This window comes from Leptonychotes weddellii, chromosome 3 (genome assembly GCF_054177405.1).
Source record: "Leptonychotes weddellii isolate Sample4059 chromosome 3, ASM5417740v2, whole genome shotgun sequence".
Classification (NCBI taxonomy): Eukaryota; Metazoa; Chordata; class Mammalia; order Carnivora; family Phocidae; genus Leptonychotes; species Leptonychotes weddellii.
The window spans coordinates 134283186-134309092 of record NC_138371.1 but is presented as its reverse complement, the minus strand read 5'-3'; the positions used below and the strand labels follow the sequence as shown (position 1 = coordinate 134309092).

At 37.4% G+C, this 25907-nt stretch overlaps 1 protein-coding gene across 5 annotated transcripts in view; it reads left to right on the top strand.

Moving 5' to 3' along the window:
* The window catches only part of DIAPH3 (diaphanous related formin 3), a 485199-nt gene that overhangs the window by 269177 nt on the left and 190115 nt on the right, over nucleotides 1-25907 (top strand). For all 5 annotated transcript variants that reach the window (XM_081815005.1, XM_081815002.1, XM_081815001.1 and 2 more), the window contains 2 exons: nucleotides 5232-5361; nucleotides 23113-23238. In XM_081815005.1, the coding sequence (XP_081671131.1) occupies nucleotides 5232-5361; nucleotides 23113-23238 (256 nt within the window). The remainder of the gene's footprint in view (nucleotides 1-5231; nucleotides 5362-23112; nucleotides 23239-25907) is intronic.

Sequence of the window (25907 nt, the reverse complement as noted above, 5' to 3'; positions counted from 1 at the left end):
TTTTTTTTTTTAAAGATTTTATTTATTTATTTGAGAGAGAGAGAGAATGAGAGAGAGCACATGAGAGGGGGGAGGGTCAGAGGGAGAAGCAGACTCCCTGCCGAGCAGGGAGCCCGATGCGGGACTCGATCCAGGGACTCCAGGATCATGACCTGAGCCGAAGGCAGTCGCTTAACCAACTGAGCCACCCAGGCGCCCTGCTGATTATTTTCTTAATGTGTTTACACATATCAAAAACATTATTCATTGTATAATTGTGGTTTTCACTAGTGAGTTTTTACTGGCACGTTGACCTTCTGTCTGAGAAAATATATATTCTTTGGGCGCCTGGGTGGCTCAGTCGGTTAAGCGTCTGCCTTCGACTCAGATCATGATCCCAGGGTCCCGGGATCGAGCTCCGCATCGGGCTCCCTGCTCAGCGGGGAGCCTGCTTCTCCCTCCCCCACTCCCCCTCCTTGTGTTCCCTCTCTCGCTGTGTCTCTCTCTGTCAGATAAATAAAAATCTTCAAAAAATATATATATATTCTTTGACAGTATGTGTTAACACATCTATTTTTATGTGAATACCTTTAACTTAAATTTAGAGATACTATTTCATATGTACACAAATCACTTTATTCTGCATAGGATTTAAGATGGAATATGATGTTAGTACATATACTTGTTCAAGTCTTTTAAAGGTTAAACTTAACAGCTGTCTTTTCATCTACCCATATTCATATAATATTTTGTCAGCACTAATCTAGCAATGTTGAAAGGCTTGCTGTTTGAGTGATAAGATTCAGGTGGCATTTTATTATATTTATGGATAAAACACTAGAAAGAATGTCATGCTCTCAGAACTAGAGATGACCTCAGGGGAGAAGGTATCTGTTCTTAGAGGCTTTCCAGGCTAGAATTAGCAGGTTATAGGGCTTCAGTATTTTAAATTGCACTGATGTTCTTTTGTTGTCTTACTACCATTTTTGTCCACTGTGGTTTTGAGAAATTTGTTTCTTTTGACACATAATAATCTCAAGATTTTTGTAGAGGAACTGTATTTTGTAGTGAGGTTATGAACTTTGGATTCACGCAGACATGGGTTTAAACCTTGACTTTACCAGTTAGTTGCTGTATGATCTGGAGTATGCTGCATGACCTCTCAAATCTTTCTCCTCCTTAGTTATGCGTATAATACCAGTTCCGCATAAAGATATTGTGTGTTTTAAGCACTAAATATATGGCTACTCCTGGTCTCGGGATAAGTGCCACATAAGAGCTGTGGCTATAATAATATCAATGGTATTAGTGTTAATGGTGTTAATATTGACTATTACTAATATTCATAATTAAAAATGAATTTGATTATTAATATTAATCATTATCAATATTAGTGTATTCATGCCATTCACAAGTTAGGGTCTTCTAGAATGTTCATGGAGCAATTACGGATTCTCATAATTTTGTCATTTTATGATGTTCAGCAATGTCTGCAACAGCTAGAGTGTCCGTGCTGTTTTGATACATACTTAGATAATAGAAACACAATAATGGAAGCAGAGTTACTAATCTGGCAATATTCTTATGATTTAATGTCATTGGTCAAAGAGTAAGGGGCCTTTGAATTCTAAGGATGACCAAAAATTTACTCATATTTTACGAATTTTCCTTGTGATTAAAACAATGGAATATTCTTTAAATGTCATCCAAATTTGTGCTGAATAGCTTAAAAATATTTCAAAACATTGCATTGTAGCTACAAGGGAATTCTACTCCAGAGTGACAACTAGGCCATGATTTATTACAGGATCTTCTTTTAACATTATTTTGTCTGGAATGAACAGAGCAGTTGAAGAAACTCCATCTATCTTTTTATTTGACATCCATGCTGCATTAAATGTACCTCAAAGAAACAATATACAAATAAGAAATTCTCCTTAACAGCCATGATTACTCACCAGCAAGATACATCTCTTGGCAATAAAACAAAAGGGAGCCTGTCAAACAGCGTCTGTTAAAATTTAAATAAAGCATATTTTTCAAACCTAAACAAATTTTTATTTTATTTTTTTAAAGATTATTTAGACAGGCAGCAAGAGAGGGAACACAAGCAGGGGGAGTGGGAGAGGGAGAAGCAGACTTCCCACTGAGTAGGGAGCCCAATGTGGGGCTCGATCCCAGGACCCTGGGATCATGACCTGAGCTGAAGGCAGACTCTTAATGACTGAGCCACCCAGGCGCCCCAAATCTAAACAAATTTTTAAAGCAAATATTTTAGCTTCATTTTCTTTCCAAGAGTTAGCGTTAAGAAGTGTGCTCAAGTGAACTGTTATTTCCCTTCAACAAAATTAGCACCATCCCCCAAGCTTTCTGTATTCTTCTAGCTCAGTTGCTGATTATATATAATATGAGTAATTAGTGGAAATAGAATATGCCCTTTTTGTTCACATTTCTCAAAAGTGGTAAAAAAAATTGAGCAAGTAGATAAAGACGTTGATAAATATTTTGTTGTGCATTCATGCTTTTAGAAGGTGACCTTTTCTTCATTCTTTCTTGTAAAGTGATTTGGGGGGAAGAAGGGAGGGAATAGAGTAATTGGGGCAGGAAGAATACCTTTGTGTACTTATTCCTGAGAATGTTAGGACTTGAATGAAGATTCTCCACCCTGGAATTTAAAGCCACATAGCAGTTTGTGAATGAGACACCTATGTTATCAACAATTGGTTGCTATCTTTGTTTCTTATCTGAACTACTTCTCATTTATTAGGTTTACTTTGAAACTTATTTATTTGGAAATTTGATTTTTCTTTTTGTCTTACAGCTGTTACATACAAATTCTGAAAGGATGGGAGAATTTTGCTTCCATTTACTATTCAGTAGATCTACTTTTTAATGTTAGATTGTTGCCAATACTCTACTTGCTAACCAGGCAATGTTTTCAGTAGTACAGCCAGCCCAACACCCTCCTCCATGAATTACTGTCTAGCTTTGTGATGGTCTCTGAATAGCTTGAATCTTTGTTTGACTTGTATGCTTAACATGGACTAAACTGATAGATGCTATAAACTATATTATATTCCAGAATTCTAATTCTGAATTTTTGTTGCTCATGAATAAAGACCAAGATTGATCCAGTTGGTTGTTGTTAGATCATAGAGTTTCTTGATCTATTAATCCTAGCAGTTGCTGACTATTTAGTTGCATCATATATAGTCTGGAAAGCTCCTTCCAGGCTTTACAAATTCTAGAGGTCGATGGTGCTTGTGCTAATCAACATTCCATGCAGGCTGCATATCTAGTTTCACAAGAAAGGAGCATGGTGTAGATGTAATTAGTGGCAGTCGGGAGATGAGAGCCCACAGAGGGGATGCTATTCCCCAGGCAGTCATTGCTATCACGGGGGTAGAGGGGATAGAAGAGTTCACTATTAGGGTGCTTTAAAAAATAAAAACAAAACCAAAAGACAGCTTTTATGCTACGTCTTGGTTATACATCATTTCTATTAATAGAAATTTTCTATTCTAATAATTTCTATTAGAATAGAAAATTATTACATATATGAAAGTTTGCAACTTTTACTCTGGCCTTATCCATTAAAGATGATAGTGTGAAGGAAATTATGGATCGAAAGGTAGCTTAATAAATCAGATGAACATTCTCAATATATGTGAAAACAGAGAGATTCTAACTGCTTTTAGCATGCAAAAAATAACTTGTGAACTGGGATTACAACTAGGTCATATATTTGTATATAAAATATACATTCTATGTACTTGTTTGGGTTCGTTTGATCAACTGTTGAGCTTTGGGGGCTAAAGGCTCACAATCTGGTGGGCCTAGACCGTTATACTCCTCTGAGTTCTAGCCAGGTATGCTCAACAGTTTATCCACTCCCCAGGGGATAGAAAATTGGTTCTTGGGAAGCAAAAGTATCTTGCTGTTTTTATGTACAAAGCATAGATACACATACAGCACATGAACAGATATACAGGATACCTATGATTTTAAAATTTCATGGGTGCACATGATTAGGAAAAAAAATACCTAAAAATGCTCTTTGGCCAGCAATAATGAAAGAAAAAGATCGAGAAACATTTTTCTACGCCTGTATCAATCTGCATCCTTTGTGAGCATTTTTACTTGGATGTTACTTAAAAGCTTCAAACTCATCTTTCAAAAGTGAAACCAGTCTCTTTGCGCTCCGCACCCCACCCAAATCTGTTTCTCTGTCTTTCCGTTTACTTCAATTAATGGTGCCACCTGGGTCTCCATGGCCCCTCTGTCAGGCCCTTGTCTTTTCCTGCCTGGATTGTTGTTTCAGGTTTTTAAGTTCTTTCCCTGCTTGCTTTTTGTCTTTTATCCACACAGTGCTAGAGGGAGCTTTCTAAACTGTCAGTCTCATCATCTCTTACCCAGTTTAAAAACTCCCAATTCTGAGGGATCCATGGCATACCTTTCCTCCTGTTTTCTGGTCTTTTCCTGTCTTCCCAGCTTTATATCTGTCTACTCTCTCTATTGTCCTCCTCAACACACACTTCTTTTTCTGAGTCAGTCAGACTCCTCAAATGTGTTGTTTTCTTCCTGAAGTGTGGCCTTTTTCAAGTATTGCTCCATCTGCTCATGGTATGGCACTTTTGAATATTCTTCCCTTCCCTAATCCATACAACTTCCTGTCTACCAGTGTTCCAGATGTCCTGTGCTCTGAGGCTTACTTTGTTATTATTTTTATTCTACTGTTTGTCACACCATGGTAAGTGTACGTGTGTGTGTGTGTGGGTGTGTGTGTGTGTATTTCCCCCCACTAAACAGCTTCTTGAGGAACAGTTCTGTGTCTTATTTATTATTGCATCTCTGACTCCTACATCACCTAGTAGGCATTCCATAAATATGTGCCAAATTAAAAAAAAAATTTTAAAAAGGCACAGATGCCTGGGATTGTTTTAAGTACTATTATTATATAGACTTTCAGGTTATTCTCTTCTCCTAAGTGTTTATCATGTATTTTTTCCCATAAAATGTTGCATAATAGATTGGATTAAGCTTATACTTTTCAACAAATGTTAATGACTTCAAACAACAATACTTAAAGAGTAGCTTTTCAAGTACTTAAACGTTTGCAATTCAAAAATAGAATTAACTAATTTTACAATTCATTTACTTCTTACCTACAAAATACAGTATTAACATTAGGTAAGTAGGCAGATTACCAAAATATTTTTTACTGTTTTTTTTCTCCCTCTCATCCTATCTAGCTAAAGGACACAAAATCAGCAGATCAGAAAACAACACTACTTCATTTTCTGGTGGAAGTATGTGAAGAGAAGTACCCTGATATCCTGAATTTTGTGGATGATTTGGAACATTTAGACAAAGCCAGTAAAGGTTTGTGCTTTTATAGAAAACATTTCACTGCTCTGAGTCTTCATTTAGTACGTCAAGACAGAAAATGCCTTTTATTTGAACAAACTTGCTACTTTGCCACAGTGTTTTAAATATGTTTATAAAAATATAAAAAATATGTAGTTATGTAGTTAAGCCTTATGAATACCTGCCCAGCCCCACCCTCTGCTGCTCAGCTGCCTCTACTGTAGCCATGGTAACCCTCACTTGAGTCAGTGTCCTTCACTTGGGGACAATCATTGTGTCTGGGCCAAGCCCCAGTAATCAGTGTCCCCAGTTGGCCTAAGTTCTAAATCTGTCTCTACCCACACTGAAGGTAGAGACTGCATTCTTTGTCTTAGTAGAGGCCAAACTGCCAGAAATTCCCTTCAGTCCTTTCTAATGCCTGGATGTCTCACCTACTTCTGTCCCCACTGGGTTTAGATCAGGTTGCAAAGGGTCAGGATAGGATAGGACCTGTTATTAATAGTTGGTTATAATATGATTTAAGGGCAGATTTTGACCACTTGAAGAATCCAGTTTTTATTTATATAGCCTATTCTATGAAAAAGTTTTACTTGCTCCAACCACCAATTTATGAATACACATTTCTATGAATATATGCATACATGCTTCTTGGAAGACAACTCATTTGAAATGGCGAGATACCTGTATTGTCATTGTGTTGAAAACTGGGCGTTAGAAATGTCAGACTATTTTTGTGTTGTTTGTTGTTTATTGTCTTCCTAAAATTGGAATTTGTCAACTTAAGAATAACTTCACCCCCCTCCATTTTAGTGAATATTCCTTCTTAAAAAAAAGTCACCTTTGTCATTTTCTACTCCCTTTGTTTCTTCTGTAAAACTTCTTCTTGTAACACTCTATCTGCAGAATGGTAATGTGATTGGATGAGATGTTCTTTGACAGTTTTTCCTGAGATGTATGTTTCTTCGAAGTACATATCTCATACAGCCTGTTGAGGTGGTGGGGGGTGGAGGAGAGTTAGAAATTAGTCTGGATTTTTAAGACCAAAAATAAGCTTTTTACTTCACTTTTTGCTCCTGCATGCTAATGTTGTAATGATGTTGGAATTACTTACTTTGTCCTTGTGCTACCTAAGAATGTCCTTGGTATAAGAAGATAATGACCATATGTATATATATATATATACATATGGGTGTAAGTGTTTTAATGGAATTTAAGAAGGGAAAATAATTATTCTCTTATATTAAACAATGAGATAGGGCAAAAGTACACGGAGGAAAAAAAATATTAAAAATAACTCAGTGATATTCAAAATGCTTTTAAGTGATTGATTCATTAATTCAGGGAAGGTAACTTCCCTAAAATGAGATTTTGGAAATTTTGAAATAAAAATTAAGTAAACAGGCCAAAAGAGAATTGAAAGTGATGAATGGTAAGCATGATAAGTAAAAGAATAGTAGATGAAAAAGTTGTGCATAATGCCGTGAAATATAGAGCGAGTTCTTTTTCTGGAGAAAAGATAGCTGAGTAGAGCTATAGCTTATATCAACATTAGGTCTTTGGGAAGAATTAAATCCGTGCAAGCATTTTATGATAATAACAGTTTGCATTCCTGACCACTTCACCATCCTTTCCTCCTGGTTCTAAAATTGAACAGTGAGCTGGAACATACTTCTCTTTCAGATGTACGTTTTAGTATAGAATTTATTTTCCAGCAGTGGTGCTCTAAATTAAGTTTTTAAAATATCATTTATCTATTTTGACTTACTTGATTGTACTTAAAATTCTGTATAAGTATTATTTTGCTTTTGAAAACTAACTTTGATAAGGGCTTGAAGAGTTGTAGCTTGGTAATTAGATACTTCTGTTTGTTTTCTTTTTTAATGTTTCTACCAGGGCATTCTAGGGCCTTGGAGGTTTTTCATTTCCATCTATTAGAGTGGAGGCATGCATATGTGTATAGGTCTGCAGATAGCATGAATGTGTTTCACTGGAAGCAGCCAACTAAATATTTGAAACAAAAAAGCCATCATCGAGATATATATATTATATATATATATAAATATAGATATAGATAGATATATAGATAGATATACATGGGTATAGATGGATATAGATATTTTTATATAGTGTAGGTGATTGTCGAGCATAATTTCTTCGTGTGATTTTATTACCCTATTATCAATAATGAACGAGATTTTAGCGGAATGAATGTAATAGTTTTGGATGAAGTCTATGTTTGCTTTGGAAAATTTCAGTGCTTTTATATTATATATCATCATTTAAAAGTTTCCATATTTGAAGTCTCCTCGGTGAGCTATCACATGAATTAAAAAGCACCTTTGTTTTTGAGACATAACAAAATCCTGGCCATTAAGTCCTCGTGGATCAGCAGGGGGATCTTTCATTGCAACTAATGAGCTTACCCGTATGACAATTTTCAAAAATCTACTTCATTAGGGCTGCTGCTTTTCCAAGAGATAGTGGCTTACAGCTTTTTTGTTGTATTTCAGTGAAAATATTTTGGGTCATTATTGTATTGCAATATTTCTTTTTTTTTTTTTCCCGGTCTTTGAAGGGTTGAATACATTGTTCTCTTGTCTACACAGTTGAAGTTAATGGACTCTAATCTGTGAAAGTTTTATTGATTATTTCACAATAACCAGCTTCATTATTAACTTGGAATGGTTTTTTATTAATGAGTAGAAAATATGACAAAACTGTGGGGGTTTGGGGAGTGTATTAAAGTAAAACCAAGGTAAGTTTATAATGTCACCTTGTTCAGCCCTGTCTCTTTTAGGGTTCTTGGATCTCTGCCATATATTTCTCTTCTTCCCTAGATAGTCTAAATTCTAGGAATGCCATGCAAGTCCAGTCTGTAACTCACTTCTTCATTTGATAAGCAGGTGTTGTGTGATTACTCAGTGTCAGAAACTGTGCCCTTGTCTTGCTGCTGGTCCAAGGTTTAGTTTCTGTGTCTTGGTGGCGACCCAGATGACTGCACTGGCATCTGGCTCCTGTCCTAACTGGCTCCTCTTACATTCTCAGGATCCTTTACTTCCTCCTCTCCTTCGATGCAGCTTTGTTGCAGCCGGTGTTATTAGCCTAATACAGAGCCCTTCTTTTCCTTTCTTCCCATAACTCCTTAGGTGATCTCTTCAGTTTCCAAGGGCTTACATACCATCATTCCGTTAATGACTTACAAATTTGCACCCCAGTCTTCCCTTCCAAGCTCCACACTTGTATATCCAACAGCGAACTTGCCATCTTCGGCCACACCACACGCATAGATCACAGTGTGCCATAAAATGCGGCTCTTAATTCCTACACCCGTAACCGCTCCTTCCCAAGTTTTATTTACTTGAGAAAATCCTTCCTAACACCCTTTCTTTTGATTTTCCTCTTCTCATTTGCCTTGTCTCTTTACAGCCTTCAGCACGTCAACTGCGAGTCGTGTGGTAGATTCTAAGTTTAGTCTATGGGAAGTGGCCTAGAATGTTGCCTCATTCCCTCCTTCATCGAGCAACTTGTAGTAAATGTCACCTTCCCTCTAGTGCTTTTTTCCTGGTTGTTCCAGGGAGTTTCAGTGTGCTCTACTCTTTCCTTAAGGATAAATTCATATGTTTTCCAGAAAATCTTTGACCACTATCTAAGAACTCAGAGTCTAGAGTAGAGACTATTCCTGGAACTGCTGGAGATGGAATTCACTTCTAGAGAATGGGCTGCCTTCAGGGTATTGTCAGAGTGCATTTAATGATTCCGCATTTCTTTTTTTTTTTTTTTTTAAGATTTTATTTATTTGAGAGAGAGAGTGAGAGAGAGAAAGAGCACAAGAGGGGGGAGCGGGAGAGGGAGAAGCAGACTCCCTGCTGAGCAGGGAGCCCGATGCAGGACTCGATCCCGGGACTCCAGGATCATGACCTGAGCCGAAGGCAGTCGCTTAACCAACTGAGCCACCCAGGCGCCCTGATTCCGCATTTCTAATGTTGTTCACTTTTTTCCATTTCCACATGTTTATTTTTTAAATTTTTTTAAATGTTTTAAAGATCTTATTTATTTGAGGGAGAGAGAGTGCACACACAAGAGAGAGTGAGAGAGAGAATAGGAGTAGGGGGAGAGGGAGAAGTGGACTCCCCCCTGAGCAGGGAGCCTGATGCGGGACTCGATCCCAAGACCTCGGGATCATGACCTGAGCCGAAGGCAGACGCTTAACCGAATGAGCCACCCAGGTGTCCCCATTTCCACATGTTCAGCTTTTGGGAGCATTTTCTTTGATATCTTACATTTGATATTTGTCCTCCATTTTATTGACATCTCTGCTTTTAAGACTGTTTGTTTGCTTTTAGTTAGTAACTCCTTGGTCTGACCCAGATATTTGTCTACTCAGATACATCTCCAATTCCAGTGCCTTGTGACTTTCCAACATTTTATGATAAATGGTTTACTAAATACCAAATGTTTATCTTTTATTCACCTACTGTGAGCACTTAGAACACTTCATTTCCAGGTGGCTGCCACCTGGAAATGTATAGTGTTTGAAATTTCAAATTCATCTGCTCTAACAAGCAGAAAGCATTTTCAAAGGCTCCCATTAACCTTCTTATACTATACACTTCTAAAAATGCCAATTAAAATTTATTAGTTTGATGTATATATTTTGAATGTTCAGGATTAGTTATTAATTCAATTGCGTTTTAGACATTAAGTGTGTACTGTAAATACATAAAAATATTCATTGTGCAACAGACTTAACATAAATAACATTATGTTAGGGAGGTCATAGGTTGGGGCTTCACGATTTTGTGAGATAAATAATTCATCTGGTATTTCAAATCAACTGTAAGATATTAGAATTTCATGAAAATACTCATTTGTGTACATTTCTGCCAATATAGTGAAATCATTTGAAAGAACACGGAGGGGGCATTTATAATAAAATAATTTAGAGACGACAACCATGTAGGGTATTGTTTTAATTGAATTGTCAATAAAGGGCACTGGTAGGAGCTGAATTCTGTCCCCCTGTGTCCAAGCCCTTCATATGTGGAAGCCTTAATCCATAGTATCTCAAATTGTGATTGAATGTGGAGATAGGTGTTTAAAGAGGTGATTATGTAAAATGAGGCTCTTAGAGTAGGCCCTAATCCAGTGTGAATTGTCTCCTTATAAGAGGAGGATATTTGGACAGATAGACACCAGGGGTTTGCATGCACATAGACCGACGATGTGAGGACACAACGAGAAGGCGGCCATCTGCAAGCCAAGGCCGTCTTCTTGCTTCAAAAGAAACTAAATCTACTGACACCTTGATCTTAGACTCCAGAACTGGGAGGAATGAAGTTTCTGTTGTTTAAGCCACCCAGCCCGTGGCATTTGTGATGCGGCCCTAGCACACTAATAGAATAACTTAAGGCACTTTTCTTGCTTACAGCTTTTTGGCTGTAGAATAGAGTAGCATTTGCGGAATGATGTTTTACTTGATCAGATCACTTAAAGAAACAGTCGTAGACCTGCTGTGTTAGGTGTTCACTAGTAAGCAATTTCGGGGTATCAAAGGTTCTTGTACAAACCGTGAATTATCACATGATTTTATGTAATTACAAGTATGTCTCAATTCCTTTTTTTTTTTTTAGAGTTTATTTATTTGACAGAGACACAGCGAGAGAGGGAACACAAGCAGGGGGAGTGGGAGAGGAGAAGCAGGCTTTCTGTGGAGCAGGGAACCCAATATGGGGCTCGATCTCAGGACCCTGGGACCATGACCTGAGCCGAAGGCAGACACTTAACGACCGAGCCACCCAGGCGCCTCTCAATTCCTTTTTTGAATAGACACGACATGAATGCTACATATAATAAGGAAATAATTGAGGCAATCTAAATAAATATATTCATGAATATTCACATTTAATTTCAGGGTTAGATCTATGGTATCTCCTAGATTTTATTCTAGAATACATTTGTTTACGCTGGTATATTAAGTTTTTGTTCGGTCTTTTCTTTTACTCACTGCATCCCTCTGTATATTTCTTTGCCACCTACCTCTGTTTTGCTACTTTAATAGTTGCAATTTTATTATAAGCAAGTAGCCAATAAAGGCTAGTAACACTCTGAATTATCTGTTGACTCTTTTCTGAAAGGGAGGTGTGGATGGATGGTTGTACTTCTTTTTGCATTATCCTGTAGAAATAGTGAAAACATTTGCTATCTCTTACCTGTGTAACATGATTCTGCAGCTAGATGGTAGAGTAACAAGTTATGTCTGGGAAGCTACTTTATGACTTCTGTGTAGTTAGGTCTCAGTGATCTAATTGGATAATCTGTACTGATCTAATAAGTATTCTTAGGAATTGTAGAATAATTTTAATGTCACTACCAGCCCAGTATAATAAAAGATAAATTTATTTTTAAAATGTAATTCACATATAGGTTTGCATATAGTATTAAAAGGGCAATATTTGTAAAAATTTTCTGTTCAAGTGAACACTTTTAACATAAAAAGGTAGGATGAAATATAACTGGGTCATTCACAAGGTAATTGCAAGATATATGAAAAATATATGTAGTGTACTGTGAGCTCAGTGTGCTGGTAAGGGGCCACAAGGTGCAAGTTGTCTGATGAGTGGCATTTTATTTAAATTCTCCCAGTTAATGTCCAGGGATTATCTAGATAGAGTTGGCATCAAAAGTTTATATCGGAGACTTGCATGTAAGTTTGTATTGTGCTGTTGCTCTGTGCAAATATAAACTATTTTGAAAAGCAGCATAATGGAATGTAGAAAGACCATGGCCAAAGTCCCTCGAAGGATTGAGGATTCTATAGACTGATGTGGAAGAACACTAGGCATGGAGGAACTACACGTCCAGCGAAAGATTGCTTTTTGAGATACTGAGCTGAGAACATTTCCTGAATCGGCTGCTGCTGGGGCTGATAGATGATGATGAAGAAGAAAAACACATCAGGAAGACCTCTATATCTTTTTGGAGGTTAGCAGACTGAAAGTGGCATCAATACAGCATTAATCTTTTCAAGAAACTAACAGTTTACAGTGTTTGCAGATTTGGGGCCAGCTACACATTTGAAATAGCTACTGGAACAGTTCTCTCAGTGTCACCTATGAGCCGTAGCTCACATCAACTCACAGGACATCAAGTCACAGGACAGGAGCAACAGTGACAAGCAAGGTCTCCAAGCTCTCCTGGATGGCTGGCCGCAAAGCAGTATTTACGGCTGCTCAGTGCTGCAACAGGAAGTGGGAAATTATAAGCAAGGTGGATGAAAGGAAATTTCGGAATGAGAGCATTCTGAAGCATAGCTTACCGTGACAAATCTGTGCAGTCTGAGGACGCCTAGGCAGTGGATGGAACGTGCTCCGTCACGGCAGTCTGCTGAATGTCACTGCTCACCCATGTGGCCAGTTGGGTGCAGAGCCATGGGGTGGCTCCAGTGCCGCAGGTGAAACTGTCAGCTGCTGCCCGGAAACCAGGCTGTGGGAGGCTGGCAGAGTCCTGAAATAATAGTCGCAGGGGCTTCGTAGGGCTGCCGTACCAATGAGCACACGCTAGGCTCATTTAAACAGCAGAGGCATATGAATTTATGCTCGAATCATTCAGGAATACAGACGTCTGAAATCCAGGTGTTGGTAGGATGGGTTCCTTCTGAAGCCTGTCAGGGAGGAGCCATCCCGAGCCTCTCTCTTAGCTTCTGGTGGCTGCCAGCAACCCTTGGCGCTCTCTTCTCCTCCGTGTCTCTGGCTCTTGCCTCTCTTTGTAAAGACACGAGTCATTTGATTTAAGGGCACCCTAAATCCAGGGCGATTTCATCTCAAGATCCTCAACTGATTCCCTGTGCGAAGATCCTATTGCCGAATAAGCCACATGCTGAAGTGCTTTGTGGCCATGGATCTGGGGGGTGGGAGGGATACTATTCAACTCCCTGTACTCATCCTTGTCCTCACTCCCAGAACTGCATGGAAGTAGCACCATTCTCTCTGAGTGTCATGAAATGGTGAAGCGCAGTTACACAGATAGACATGTATATGGACGGCAGCTAGCATTATGTTGTGAAATGTTTTGGTGTTTAGGGTTATTGTTGATGAGCTTATGAAATACCCTTTTCTTTCATCATCACATGCAAATGCTAAAGCAATTAAAACTGAAATCCATCATATGCCTCTGAATGTAAGGAATTTTTATTAATAAGTAGTGACAATTACAATAACTCCAATAAATAATTTCAGTGGGCAAAATAAAAAATGTGATCCCCATTTAGATTATGGAGACGTTGCATTATGGAGGAAGCTGAAGTTAGACAACTGGGGTTCACAGACTCTGAAGTTAGACAACTGGGGTTCAAACCCTAGCTCTGTCCATTGCTAGAGGTATATAACCTTGGATGAGTTCCTTAGCCCCACTGGGACTCCGTGTTCTTACCTGTAAAATGGGGATAATAGTTGTACTTAATTCAGAGGTTTGTTATGAAGTTATAGGTTAATACATGCAAATAGCTATAAAGATTGAATAGCACACCATAAGGACTTTGTAAATATTCTCTATATTTTCTGTAATTTAGCTGTTGTTTTTCAGTGATTATTTTTTATTGACACACATCTGCCTATTCTATCATTAATGATGCAGATAAACATGAGTCTCTGTGAATAATATGATTATGTAATTTTAACACGTATTCTCAATAGTTATTTGAACAGGTCCCAACTGTGTCTTGCCTGAAACTTATGCAAACTTTAGGATTTCATAGATCGATGTTGCTGAAAAATTTATTTACTTTTCTAAAAATTAAAGAATGATATACATATAGGAAATTGCACAATCTTAAATGCACAACACAATGCATTTTCACTGGTTGAGCCTACTAGCATAGGGAAATGGAATTTGGAAAGTGAGTTCTATTTTCCTTCCTCTGCTTCAGCCTGAGTCACTATTTTTATTTCCTGTTTTGAACTTTGATAAAAAGATTTCTTTTGAAAGAGGTCTTCTATTAAGCTGTAAAAAGTAGCTAGGGTCCAACCACTCTTCAACAACTTGGAGCTTATTTTTTTCTGGAAATGTTTGCATGTTATTTAAAAAACAAATTTACCAGCCCGGAATTATTAAGGAATTAGTTACTTGGAAATGTTTTCCATTTCCATATGAAAATAGGAAATACGAATGAACACTTAAGATAAATGATACAAGTGATAGGAACGTCGAAAAAGATATTTATTTGCCTGCATAGAAAAACCTAAAGAAAATATGTTCTGGATAATCTTCCCCCCTCCCCTCAGAAAAGGTCATCTTCAAGTATAGATTTAAAATTGATCAGCAGTGAAACTACTGTCACTGTTAGGACAGTTTCTCAGCAGTTGTCTGTCAAACTGTGAATTTTAAGGAAAAAAGTACTAGTGCTCATTAATAGTTTTGGGTATGTTTTGACCCCATAAGGAAAGAAATCTTTCCAAAAAGTTTATTGAATTCTCACTGTGTAGCAAACAAGGTGCTAGGCACTTGCATCAGTAAGGATCAGACCTGACTTTGACAGTGAAAAAATGAAACAGTGGCCTAAATTATATGGACTCATTCATTATTTTACGAGCCATCTCACAAGTGCCTCCTTTTGTCCAGGCAAAATTTGGAAGCCTGGATAGAGCCGTGAGCACAAAAGAAAAGTATCTGCTCTCTTGAAGTTCACGTTTTATGGAACATCTGCCAAAGGAAGAAGTCCATGTACAGTATGTCAGATGGTTAGTTCTGGCATTCCGGGGCAGAGTTTTGTTTTGTTTTTCCCACAGTTAAGGTTGAGTGATCAGAGAAGGCCCCATAGAGAAGGTGGCCTTTGTGAAAAGATGTGAAGGAGGTGGGAGGAGGAGGCAAAGCAATTTGGGTGTCTGAGAGAAGCCCTTTAGGCAGAGAGCAGAGCCATGTAGAAGTCCCAAGATAGGCAAGTGAGACTGGAACAGAGGGAAGATATGCGAGGAGATGAGGTCAGAAAGGTCACAGATTCTATAGGACAGGATTCATCATTAGACAGATTTTGACTTTACTCTGAGATGGGGAGCCATTAGAAAGTTTTCAGGCCAGAAGAGTGGCATCTGACTTGTATTTTCAAAGGATTGCTTTGGCTGCTGTCCTGGGGAAAAATCCAGAACAATGGCAGAAGCAGTGAAGCTACTCAGAGGCTGTAATAATCATCCAGAGAGGAAAGCATGTTGGCTGGAACGAGAAGGAGGTAGCAACAGCGGTGGGAAGTATTTCGATTTTGAAGGTAGAACCAACAGGACTTTATGAGTGGGTGTGTTGGGTATGAGAGAAAGAGGAGTCACCACACCAATTGTTCACTGAGATGTAGATGCAGGTTCAAGGAGGAAGATGAGTCCCAATTTGGAAATGTGAGTTTAAGAAGCCTATGAAATATTAAGGAAACATGTTTAATAGGCAGTTGGCATTTAGGGGGAGGATACAGGCCGGAGAAAAAATTTACAATTTTTCAGGTCTAGAGATACACAGTCTAGGACATGCTAGGCTGCGTGGTCTCTCGTAGTCCTATGTGAAAGTTTGTCTTATAATTTGCACAGCATCCAATCTATACTTCATATTTACCATAGGACACAGTAAAAGTGGTACCATCTCCCTCCCATACACAGGCACACAAAACCATTATCCTGAGGGAACGTTTTGAATACTGTGACAGACGTCTCTATGACGGACCTCTTTTGTGTCATATTTACCGTGTTCTTGAACATCTTATTTGCAAGAAGGAATTTTCAAATTATTATAGGTAAACATGGTTTATGAAAGAGATTTGTTTGTACCACTACTACTGGTGTCTAAAAAGCTGACTGACCTTTAACATTCTCTTCATGGTTGTGGAGGACAAGGCTGCTTCTCTCCCCCCGAGCAGAGAGTGGGGGAGGAGGAGGGTTCAGCAGAACTGACGTGAGGGAGCCCTTTCACTGGGCCATTCAGCCTCACCTCTGCTTGCCTTCCACCTTACCTCCTTCCAGCTCCCAGAGCAGACATAGGCCATTCTCTTGCAGCATGATGTTAAAAAAATAAAATAACCACAAAACTCTCATTGTACATAGTACAGTAAATTAGGGAATGCAAGTTAGGACAATTTATTATAACAGGTCCCATTAAGAATCAGAACAATGGGATGGAAGGAAAGCTGAGCAGAGGAAGGCCAGTGCTTGGTGAGGATAACTGGCTACTCGTTTCCCACTGCTGCTTTCGATTTACCTTTGCCTGGTGCATACCGAGCTGCGATTTATTTTGAGTTTGTGCTTTTCTGTCCTCTTGCTTCAGTTTTATACCTTTTCAAAATAATCATGGGTTTCATAATGCTATTCCAGAACTTAGATTTTGTTAGAGGCCTACTTAATGTGGAGGTTTTTAAAATGCTGCTGAGTTTTTGTCCATCTTGTCCATCCAATTTATTGTTTTTTTAACTCGCATTTATAAAATATTCTTAGAATTTTATAAAATACCTTTATTTGCTTGGGAGCCTGTATGCTCTAGCCTAGTTTGTTGCCCTCACAAAACGACTGTGTTTGTGAGCACAGGAAGGTTCATTTAGGTTGAATGTTTGAATTGTTTTTATGGTAATAAGTTGTGTAAGCCTTCTTTAAAGAAATCATTTTCCCTGGAATGCATCATGATAGGTAAGAATCAATGTGACACTTCTTAGGATGCTTGTTATAAAATAATAACCAGCATCTCCAGGAGATATTCATAGAGGATTGTTATTTAATTGTAAAAATTACTTAAATGTATGTAATTTCTACTCTCCTTTCTTGAAATCTTAGTAAATGGTGGAGGCCATCGCATTACAGAAAGCCTATATTCATGATTACTTTAAACTTAAGTATTTATGGTTGTGACTTTTAACTTTTATACTTAACACCTCTAATGCATAATTATCATAATGACAAGGCACTTGAAGACAAATCTGTGTGTTGGATTTTAAGGTTTGAGATATTTACTCTATTAACCTCACGAGATTAAAGCTAAATCCAAAATCCATTCCTTCAGCAAATATTTGAGTGTCTGCAGTGTGTTATGTAACTGAAGATACAAAAATAAATACGGTATCTTCCCTCAAGGATTCGTAGTCATTTGGGAGAGGAAGGCACACACAAAGATAAAAGTAATAGAGTGTAGTAATTGCAAAGATAGAGATAATTACCTGGTATGATGGGTGGGGAGGACACCTCACTAGGGGGACTAGCTAGAGTTTTTGACTCTTGTTATTTTAGGTATGAGTGGGAATGATCGAGGAACAGTGGACAAGGCAAATAGACATATTTTTTCCAGGGTCAGTACCCACAGAGTGGATGAAGAGGGGGTTGGGGGACGGAAACTACAAGCAGGATGTTGCTCTGAGAGTAAAGCATAGCAGAACATGAAATAGTCAAGCCAGCTTGTGGGTGGAGCTCAGATGTTGTCATGAAACCAGTTTATTGGCTAGCTTGAAGCCATCTTTAAATTGGTGTTTGTCTGGAAACTCCTAAGTGCAGTGTGGAGAAGGCACTGAAGAAAAAAGGAGACCGGAGATCAGAGAAGAGATAAAGATCCCGATCACTTGAATGGTGCTCCCATGAGCAAGAAATTAAGAACTGTTTGCCAAATGAAATGCCAGTGATGTCATGATTGGATCTGAGGGTTGCAGGAGAGGGAAGGGTAAAGACTAGCAGGTTTCTACCACAGGAAACACAATTCCTGGTTCTGCCTGGGTGTGGAGATTGCAGATGGGCAGTGGCACACGTGATATTTGAGGTGACTGAGAGACATCCCATTTGAATGAATATTAACCGAGTAAAATGAAAAAGTGGAAATTGCCCTTAAAATAATCTAGTCAACTCTGTTTGATGATGGCTGTGTTTTGTTACTTCCAAATAATGGAAAGGAATACAAAAATAAGATTAATTTCTTAGTCGAGGACTGTGACAGTGTTGAAAGATAAAATTCATACACAGGTCACATACAGGGACACCAGTAAATTAACACTTCTTTGAGGATGTACAATTTAAAACTCTGCTGTAGTTGGGATTTCTAATATAAAAAAATATATATAATCACTGACCTCAAAGAACTTGACACAAACAGTGTGGTTAAAATTATATTTGAAGATGTTTAAAGGATTTCTCTGTGGAAGTAGAATTGCTGAAAAAGAAAGACACTAAAGAAATTCTTATATATTCTTTAGTTTTACCCATTGGATGGCCCAAGCATTATTAGCCTACAGTTTGCTCACATCCTTCTTTCTCTCTTCCAAGTGTGCTGTGGTCTTTAGTTAAAAACCAGTGAAAGTTGGTCACTTACACTTAAATGTACAAATAATGTAACCAGAGACTGCTGATGAAGCATAAATAATGGCTTAGTGGGGTTTCCATCTGTAGAGTAGCTTCAAGAAGCATTTTTAGAGACCATTTGCTTACTTTTTATCACATCAATGTTAAATGTTTGAATATGCCCCAAACAGTCCTAATATTTTGTTCTTGAAATTAGCAACTTTTCTTTTTAGACTGACTTCTACAACACTGTTCCTGGCCTGATGATGATGCTTTTTACTTTTTCTTTGAGTCCGCTATTACTTCTTTCAGCCTTTAAGCTCTTCATTTCTTATAGAGAGCTAAGAATAACAGTGCATCGTGCACTGTCTTTAAAAAAATTCCTTCTCCTATGTTACAGCATTTGATCTTTTATGAAATGCCTAAGAGGTAAAAATAAGAGGTAGGATTCTTCCCATTTCACTGATGTGGAAATTAAGCCAGTGAGAAATTGCTTCAAATCACAATGTTAGTAGAATATAGTTTCTGACCCATTGGGTAACAAAGAATTGGAAAAGGCTCACAGGATCACTTCATACAGGCTTCTTTCTTAAGCCTTTCTCTCATCGCCCTGGGAAGTGCTCATCACTCACGGGGATGGCTCTGTGTTCAGTGACGAGCAGCTGGCTCTTCTGGGGGCGGCCCAGGTTGTTAAACCCTTCTGAGCAACACAAGTCATGAATCAAAAATTTATTTATTTATTTATTTTTACACCTCCTCACAGGTACTGAAGTTCTGCCTTCTCTCCAGACATGTACTTCTGTATATCCGTGTGGTATATTAGAAATATGTATTTGGTCATTTTCCAGTTTCCTGGTATAGAGCTCCTAAAACCTCTAGAATTTCTTAAGTGATAAAAGTGTGTTTTGTATGCTAATGAGATGACTCAGGCAGGTGGGGGTGGGGGAGGAGGAACCTAGATAGCTCCCAGATGGGAGTCTGGTCACCAGAGGCAACAAGCATGTGATTAGAGGGTTAGAATTATCAGCCTACCCTCTGACCTCCAGGGAGAGGGGAAAGGGGCTGGAGATAGAGTTGAGTCACCAGTGACAGCTGATTTGATGTCATGCTGTGTCATGAAGCTTCAGGAAGAGCTCTGAAACAATGAGGCCGAGGAGGCTGGGGTATATTCATAGAAGCCATGGGAACTCTTTACCATCTCCCCACCCCCATTCTTTGTTGTATGCATAGCTTCCCTTTGGCTGTTCCTGAATTGCATCCTTTATAATAAAACTGTAATAGCAGGTATAGTGCTTTCCTGAGTTCTGGAAAACATTAAATGATGGAAAATAAGTGGGGGGAGGGGCATGGAAACCCCTGACTCTGTAACCAGTTAGTCAAAAGTGTGGGTTATGGGTGGTCCCTGGGTCTTGTGATTGTCTTCTGAAGTGAGTCTCGTGGGGCTGAGGCCTTAAACTCCATGGGCTCTGCATTAACTCCAGGTACTTAGTGTCAGAATTGAAGTGGAAGACTACCCAATTGGTGTCCGTGAATCGGAGAATTGATAGGTATCGGAACGTTGTATTGGGTGTCAGAAAAAAAAAAAATCCAACTGTGTTCCTTCCCAGTATTTGCCTTGTGCTTTTTGTTACATTGGAGTCCCTTGAACTTTTATTTGTCCTTTCTGTAGATATTTCCCAAATATGATGTGTATGTATAATAAATTGGATTAGTGGACTAACAGTATTTTAAGCATGTGGTTTTGTTCCACGGTGTATTAACACATGAAGTTTCATTTAAAAAATAAGGTAGCATGTCTATCTGTCATCCAGCCATCCGTCCAGAATGCTTACATCTAGTCCCCTGAGTCTGGCCATATGTGGATTACTTACAACTGGATGAGGCAAGATTATACAAAAAGACAGTCATTGTGTGAAAGCCACATCTATGTACTTAAACACTGTTATAGATAGGTAGCAGTTGTAAAAATAAAATCTATTCTGTAGAGCAAAACAGTTAAAAATTAAGTCTGGAATTTAATTGCCTGAGGTCGAATTCTGACCTCACTACTTTTAGTTTGACTTTTACTCACTCAACTCTACTTTTGTTATCTGTAAAATGGGATAATAGCAATATCTATTTCATGATTATCTTGTGAGGATTTTAAAAATTAATGGAAGATCCAGGGCGCCTGGGTGGCTCAGTTGGTTAAGCGTCGGCCTTCGGTTCAGGTCATGATCCCAGGGTCCTGGGATAGAGCCCCGCATCGGGCTCCCTGCTCAGCCAGGAGCCTGCTTCTCCCTCTCCCTCTGCATTTCTCTCTCTCTCTCTCATAAATAAATAAATCTTTGAAAATATTAATGGAAGATGCAGAAGACAGGACCTCAGGATACTTGGTACATTCTAGCCACTGCTACTGTTATCCCTACTACTACCATTACGACTTTCACTAATATTATCCTAATAGGCTTGTTTTGAACCTGATTTACAGCATAAAGTGGCTGTACAGCTTATAAACTCTTCTGAGCACATATTCACTCAAAATGATTTTATGTGTTTTTGAACTTGTATTTATTTAATGAGAAGTTTCACAGTTTCAGGAAGTATAAAAGTGAACCACCTGTAAGATTTCTTAAATGATAGAGGAAATGCTAATGAAATATTAGGCAAGAGATCAAATAGACTAGGAGAGCAAAGGGAATCTCTTGTAGTGCAGATAGAGAACTTTGAAAGAAACAAAGAAAAAAATTGGAAATGAGAAGAGTAAATGAAACACCCCAGGCCTAATTAAATAGATGTCTTGGTTGTGAATAATTGACAAACAGACTTAAAACTGAAAGAGCATAGCATAGGAACCATGTGTTACCATCATGAGCAAAGTACAGCGAGATTTGGGCACTTGAGTTAAGTAAATTGAAATAATTAATGCACTAAATGCTGATAGAAATATTTTATGTACTCTTTTTTTGTGTGTTATTGTCTTAAATGTAAGGCTGACAGGGAAAACATGAGTAGCACAAAATTAATGATAAGATATGCACCTAATATAACTTCAAAATGGCTTCACTACAGTGGGAGCCAGAGGTTAAAATATCATCACTCTGGGCGCCGACAACTACTATATGCGGCTCTCTGAAAAGTTCATTCGTTGGCCTCGTTGAACATTGGCGCCTGGGTGGCTCAGTCAGCTAAGCATCTGACTCTTGATTTCGTCTCAGGTCATGGTCTCGGAGTCCTGAGATTAGGCTCCCTGCCCTTCCCCCAGCCCTCTGCTCATGTATGTGTGCATGCACGCTCTCTCTCAAAAAAAAAAAAAAAAAAATTGTATCTGAAAATTAGCCTGCTAATTGATTTTACAACAAAGTATGTTAAGGTTTTATTAACAGCTATTAATATGTTAGAATAGCAAATGTTATTTTGTATACAGCTAGTTTAAAAAACAAAACTCCATGTTCTTACGCAGCATTGTTTTTCATGCTTCCCTTCTATTCCATTTTATTGAACCAAGACTGTAAATATATATATATATTTAACTCAGTCCCATTTTATTGGGCCATTAGGTTGCTTTCAAAGGTATTCCCACTCTTACAGTTGAAACCTGACTTGTATCCATTCCTCAGGATTAATTGGAAGCCTAAACGTGGTAGTGTACTTAGAATTAGTATATGCATTTTTAAACATTATTTCATATAGTTCTCAGTAGTGGGAAGTAAAAGAAAAAAAGTTTTAGCCAAAATTCATCTGAACCCCAAATTTGGTTTGGGTCACTATATCTTTATATATTGTTAATTTTTTTTCCTTGATGTCATCTAAAATTATGCATAGATTTTAGGAAGTGATTCTTCAACGTCCTGCTGGGTGACCAGTACATTCTGATAGGGCCTTAGTGCCCTCTCTACCATTTGTTCCTTCATGTGCATTGTGAGAGAAACTCCCCGTGAAGGAAGGGAAACTGTTATTAGATAATAAACACAGATTGTGCTCAGGGTACCAGTAAAGAAAATGTGACATTTGTTCCACATATTGCTTAAGTAGCTTCTGATACCTTTTCATTCCTGTTATAGATTAGCTTGGACAATAGAACACTCTTTTCCCTGTCTTTTCCACATACTCATGGTTCCTCTTGAGAGATCATGATTTTGAAAAATGTTAAAATGGTGTTAAAAGGGGTTTAATGTTTAAGAGTCTCTATTTGCTCCTCTTTTTCTGAATAGACTGATTATTTTGTAGTGTAGAGGTCAAGGGCTCTAATTTTAAACAAAACTATTAAATGTGGTTTGTTCATGTGAGCATTTCCTAATGATTTCATCTTACGTTTTTTTAAAATATGAAATTTCCTTTAGTTTTGCATTTGAAAATCTAAAGGTTTAAAAAAAATTAGTGAAATTTATCTTTAGTAGAATTTTACTTTATTATTGTAAGGTTTTGCACAAATGTTCCTAGAATGTTTTACCTTTTATATATTATAATTTTGTCCTTTCAAGGCATTTAATATACTTTCTTTTAGTCTCTGTAGAAACGCTGGAAAAGAATTTGAAGCAGATGGGAAGGCAGCTTCAACAGCTTGAGAAAGATTTGGAAACCTTTCCCCCTCCTGAGGACTTGCATGATAAGTTTGTGACAAAGATGTCCATATCCTTCTGATATCTAAATAACTTACGTCACTAGTCAACTAGAGTTATAATTTATTTAATGTTGTAGGTTTATTTGCATAACCAGTGGTTATTCTATAGTGCCAAATAGCAGCTTAACTTTTGCCTTCTTGTGGGGAAATTTATCACTGTGTTTACCTATCACGAATAATACAGAAATGTATTCTGCTTTCAATTCTTTTTTTTTTTTTATATCAATTTGGATATTTTCTCTCATCTTTTCCCTTCCATTTGCCCTGTTTCCTTCTGATGTTCATGGTTAATTGAAAGGATGTGAAAACTCAGTTTGAGGAAGTTTGAATCATGATGTGATTTAGATACTTTTGAAATGTTTCAGGAAGGAAACAAAGATTTTATAAACTGGTATGACTAGTCAGCTTAATTTCAAGGGTTGGTATAAAAAATTATGTTCCAGAAACTTTAATATTTCCTTTAGAAATACTGCCTGATTCCAAAATCAAAATGGAATTTGTCATGATCACTACTTGTATAGGTCTTCTCCAAACCCAAAATAAAATCTGTGTGTGTGTGTGTGTGTGTGTGTGTGTGAATGAGACTTGTGTCCTGCTTAATTTAAGCTTTCTTTTGAATTCGATTATCTTTGGCTTCACTAACTTTGTGGTTTAATCTCTAATGAGTAATTGAAGTAATAAATTTTTTTTTAATTTCCTGAAATGAATGTTGAGTTGTGTTGCAAACCATTGTGTGAGATTAGAGACTGATATCTTTTGTGTTATAATAAAGTATTACTACTATGCATTATTAAAATCCCATATGGACCTCAGAATTTTATATGAAAGGATAACCCACTTCCAATGAACTCTTATAAATAGACACTCCTAATATTTTAAACTGAGATAATTGAAATAAAGTAACTATTTTTCCTCTTTCCATATCTGCTCCCCTGAGATTTAGCAAATCACAAAATTATTATTTGGTTTGCCATAGAGTTTATTGTATATGCTTTCAGCTTAATTGTGAATTAGTTCAATTTTTAACTTTCTTCATTGTCTCTTTTGGGGAATATCATAAAAATGCACTCCAGCAACAATCAATTCAGGCTAATGTGTTTCCTTTCATATCTTCCCTACCCCTTCAGTTTCTTCTTTTATTAGGTAGGGCACCATTATCACTACATTTGAGAAGGTTTGTTTCGTATTTTTTGTTGTTTTTTTAAACTAAAGGTGAAATCTGTATTTACCCATCCAAAGAATACTTTCGCAGCACCTTCTCATTTGGCAAAGTATGCTTTTTAAAACTAAATTTGTTATTGCGGAGTTACATTAGCTTCATCATCCTTAGTTTTTTTTTCCCCCTCAATCATTTTATCATGTTAAAATATTCACATGTGACAGTTTATTTTAATCATTAAGCACTGTTAATTGAAGTACTTTCATTGTTCCCTATAGAGAGACCGCATTTTAGAAAAGGGTTTGCTTGCATACAGTTTCTGGTAATACACTGTGAGCGTACTAATTAGGAGGCTCAGGTTTCTGGAACCTATAACCTAAGATAAATTCCTGAGCTTGGCGTGAAGGTGGTAGAATCCTGCTCAGCAGACGATCCCAGGACCTATCCATACTTGTATTCATATGAAACAAGAAGCTGAATGATGTCGGCTTCTTGAAAGGTATGCAGCTCATAAAAAGCAACCAGCAGGAAATCAGAAACAGGAAGGATGATGCTTTTTGGAAACAATTTATCATTCTGAGTACAATTATACTCCATGGACAAGAAGGCTACTACATCCTCTGTCACTAAATATCACAACCTAGAAGCCTCTAATGAACTGATTAGCATTCATGTATCTCTTGGAAGTCAGATATATGAACAGTTGGTGCACTTTGCTATTGACAAAGCTTATAATCATAAATATTCTTTGCTGAGATTAGATTGTACTCATTTGCTTTTCATCTTGGTTAGACATACTAGTTTCGAAGTAATTAAATTCATTCATTGCAGAGCTTTGTTTACTTTAATTAGGACTGACAACAAGTCACATTTTGAATATTAAATGGATTTATATAGATCTTATTAAAATGGCAAATTGTGAGCTTCTTATCAGATCTTAGAAAATGAAAGAATTCGGAAACTAAAACGCACAATGAATAAAAATGTATTTAACTAAAGTTTGGGTTATTAACGCTCAAACTTTATGTTTTAAGTTTTGGTGCTCATTAGTTGAAACACATGTCAAATTGTTTGGTTCATCAGCCAATTCTGGAAGAACATGTGTATTATCTAACTTGTTAGGGATACATTTTTACAAGTAGATTATTTAAACAGTCATGACTTAGTAACTTAATCGGTTAATTGAATTGTTTTAAATTATAATGATAGAATTTTGTTATATGAAATTTCACTATTAGCATTCAATTATAGTATATTGTAATTCTTCCAGTGCATGCTTTTTATTTACATATACTACTGAGTATAAAAATATGAATTTAGTGCATCCGTTAAAATAGCATGTACAATTATTTCATATATTCACATTGACTTTTTAGTAGTAATTATGTTACTTTCCAGTTGCTAAGCCTGGGACAGAAATATAATTGGAGTTGACTATTTCCACTGTAAATATTTGCTTGAAAAATGTGGGACACAAATTTGAGGCAGGTCCATCAGCATAGTTACATGTAAACTATTA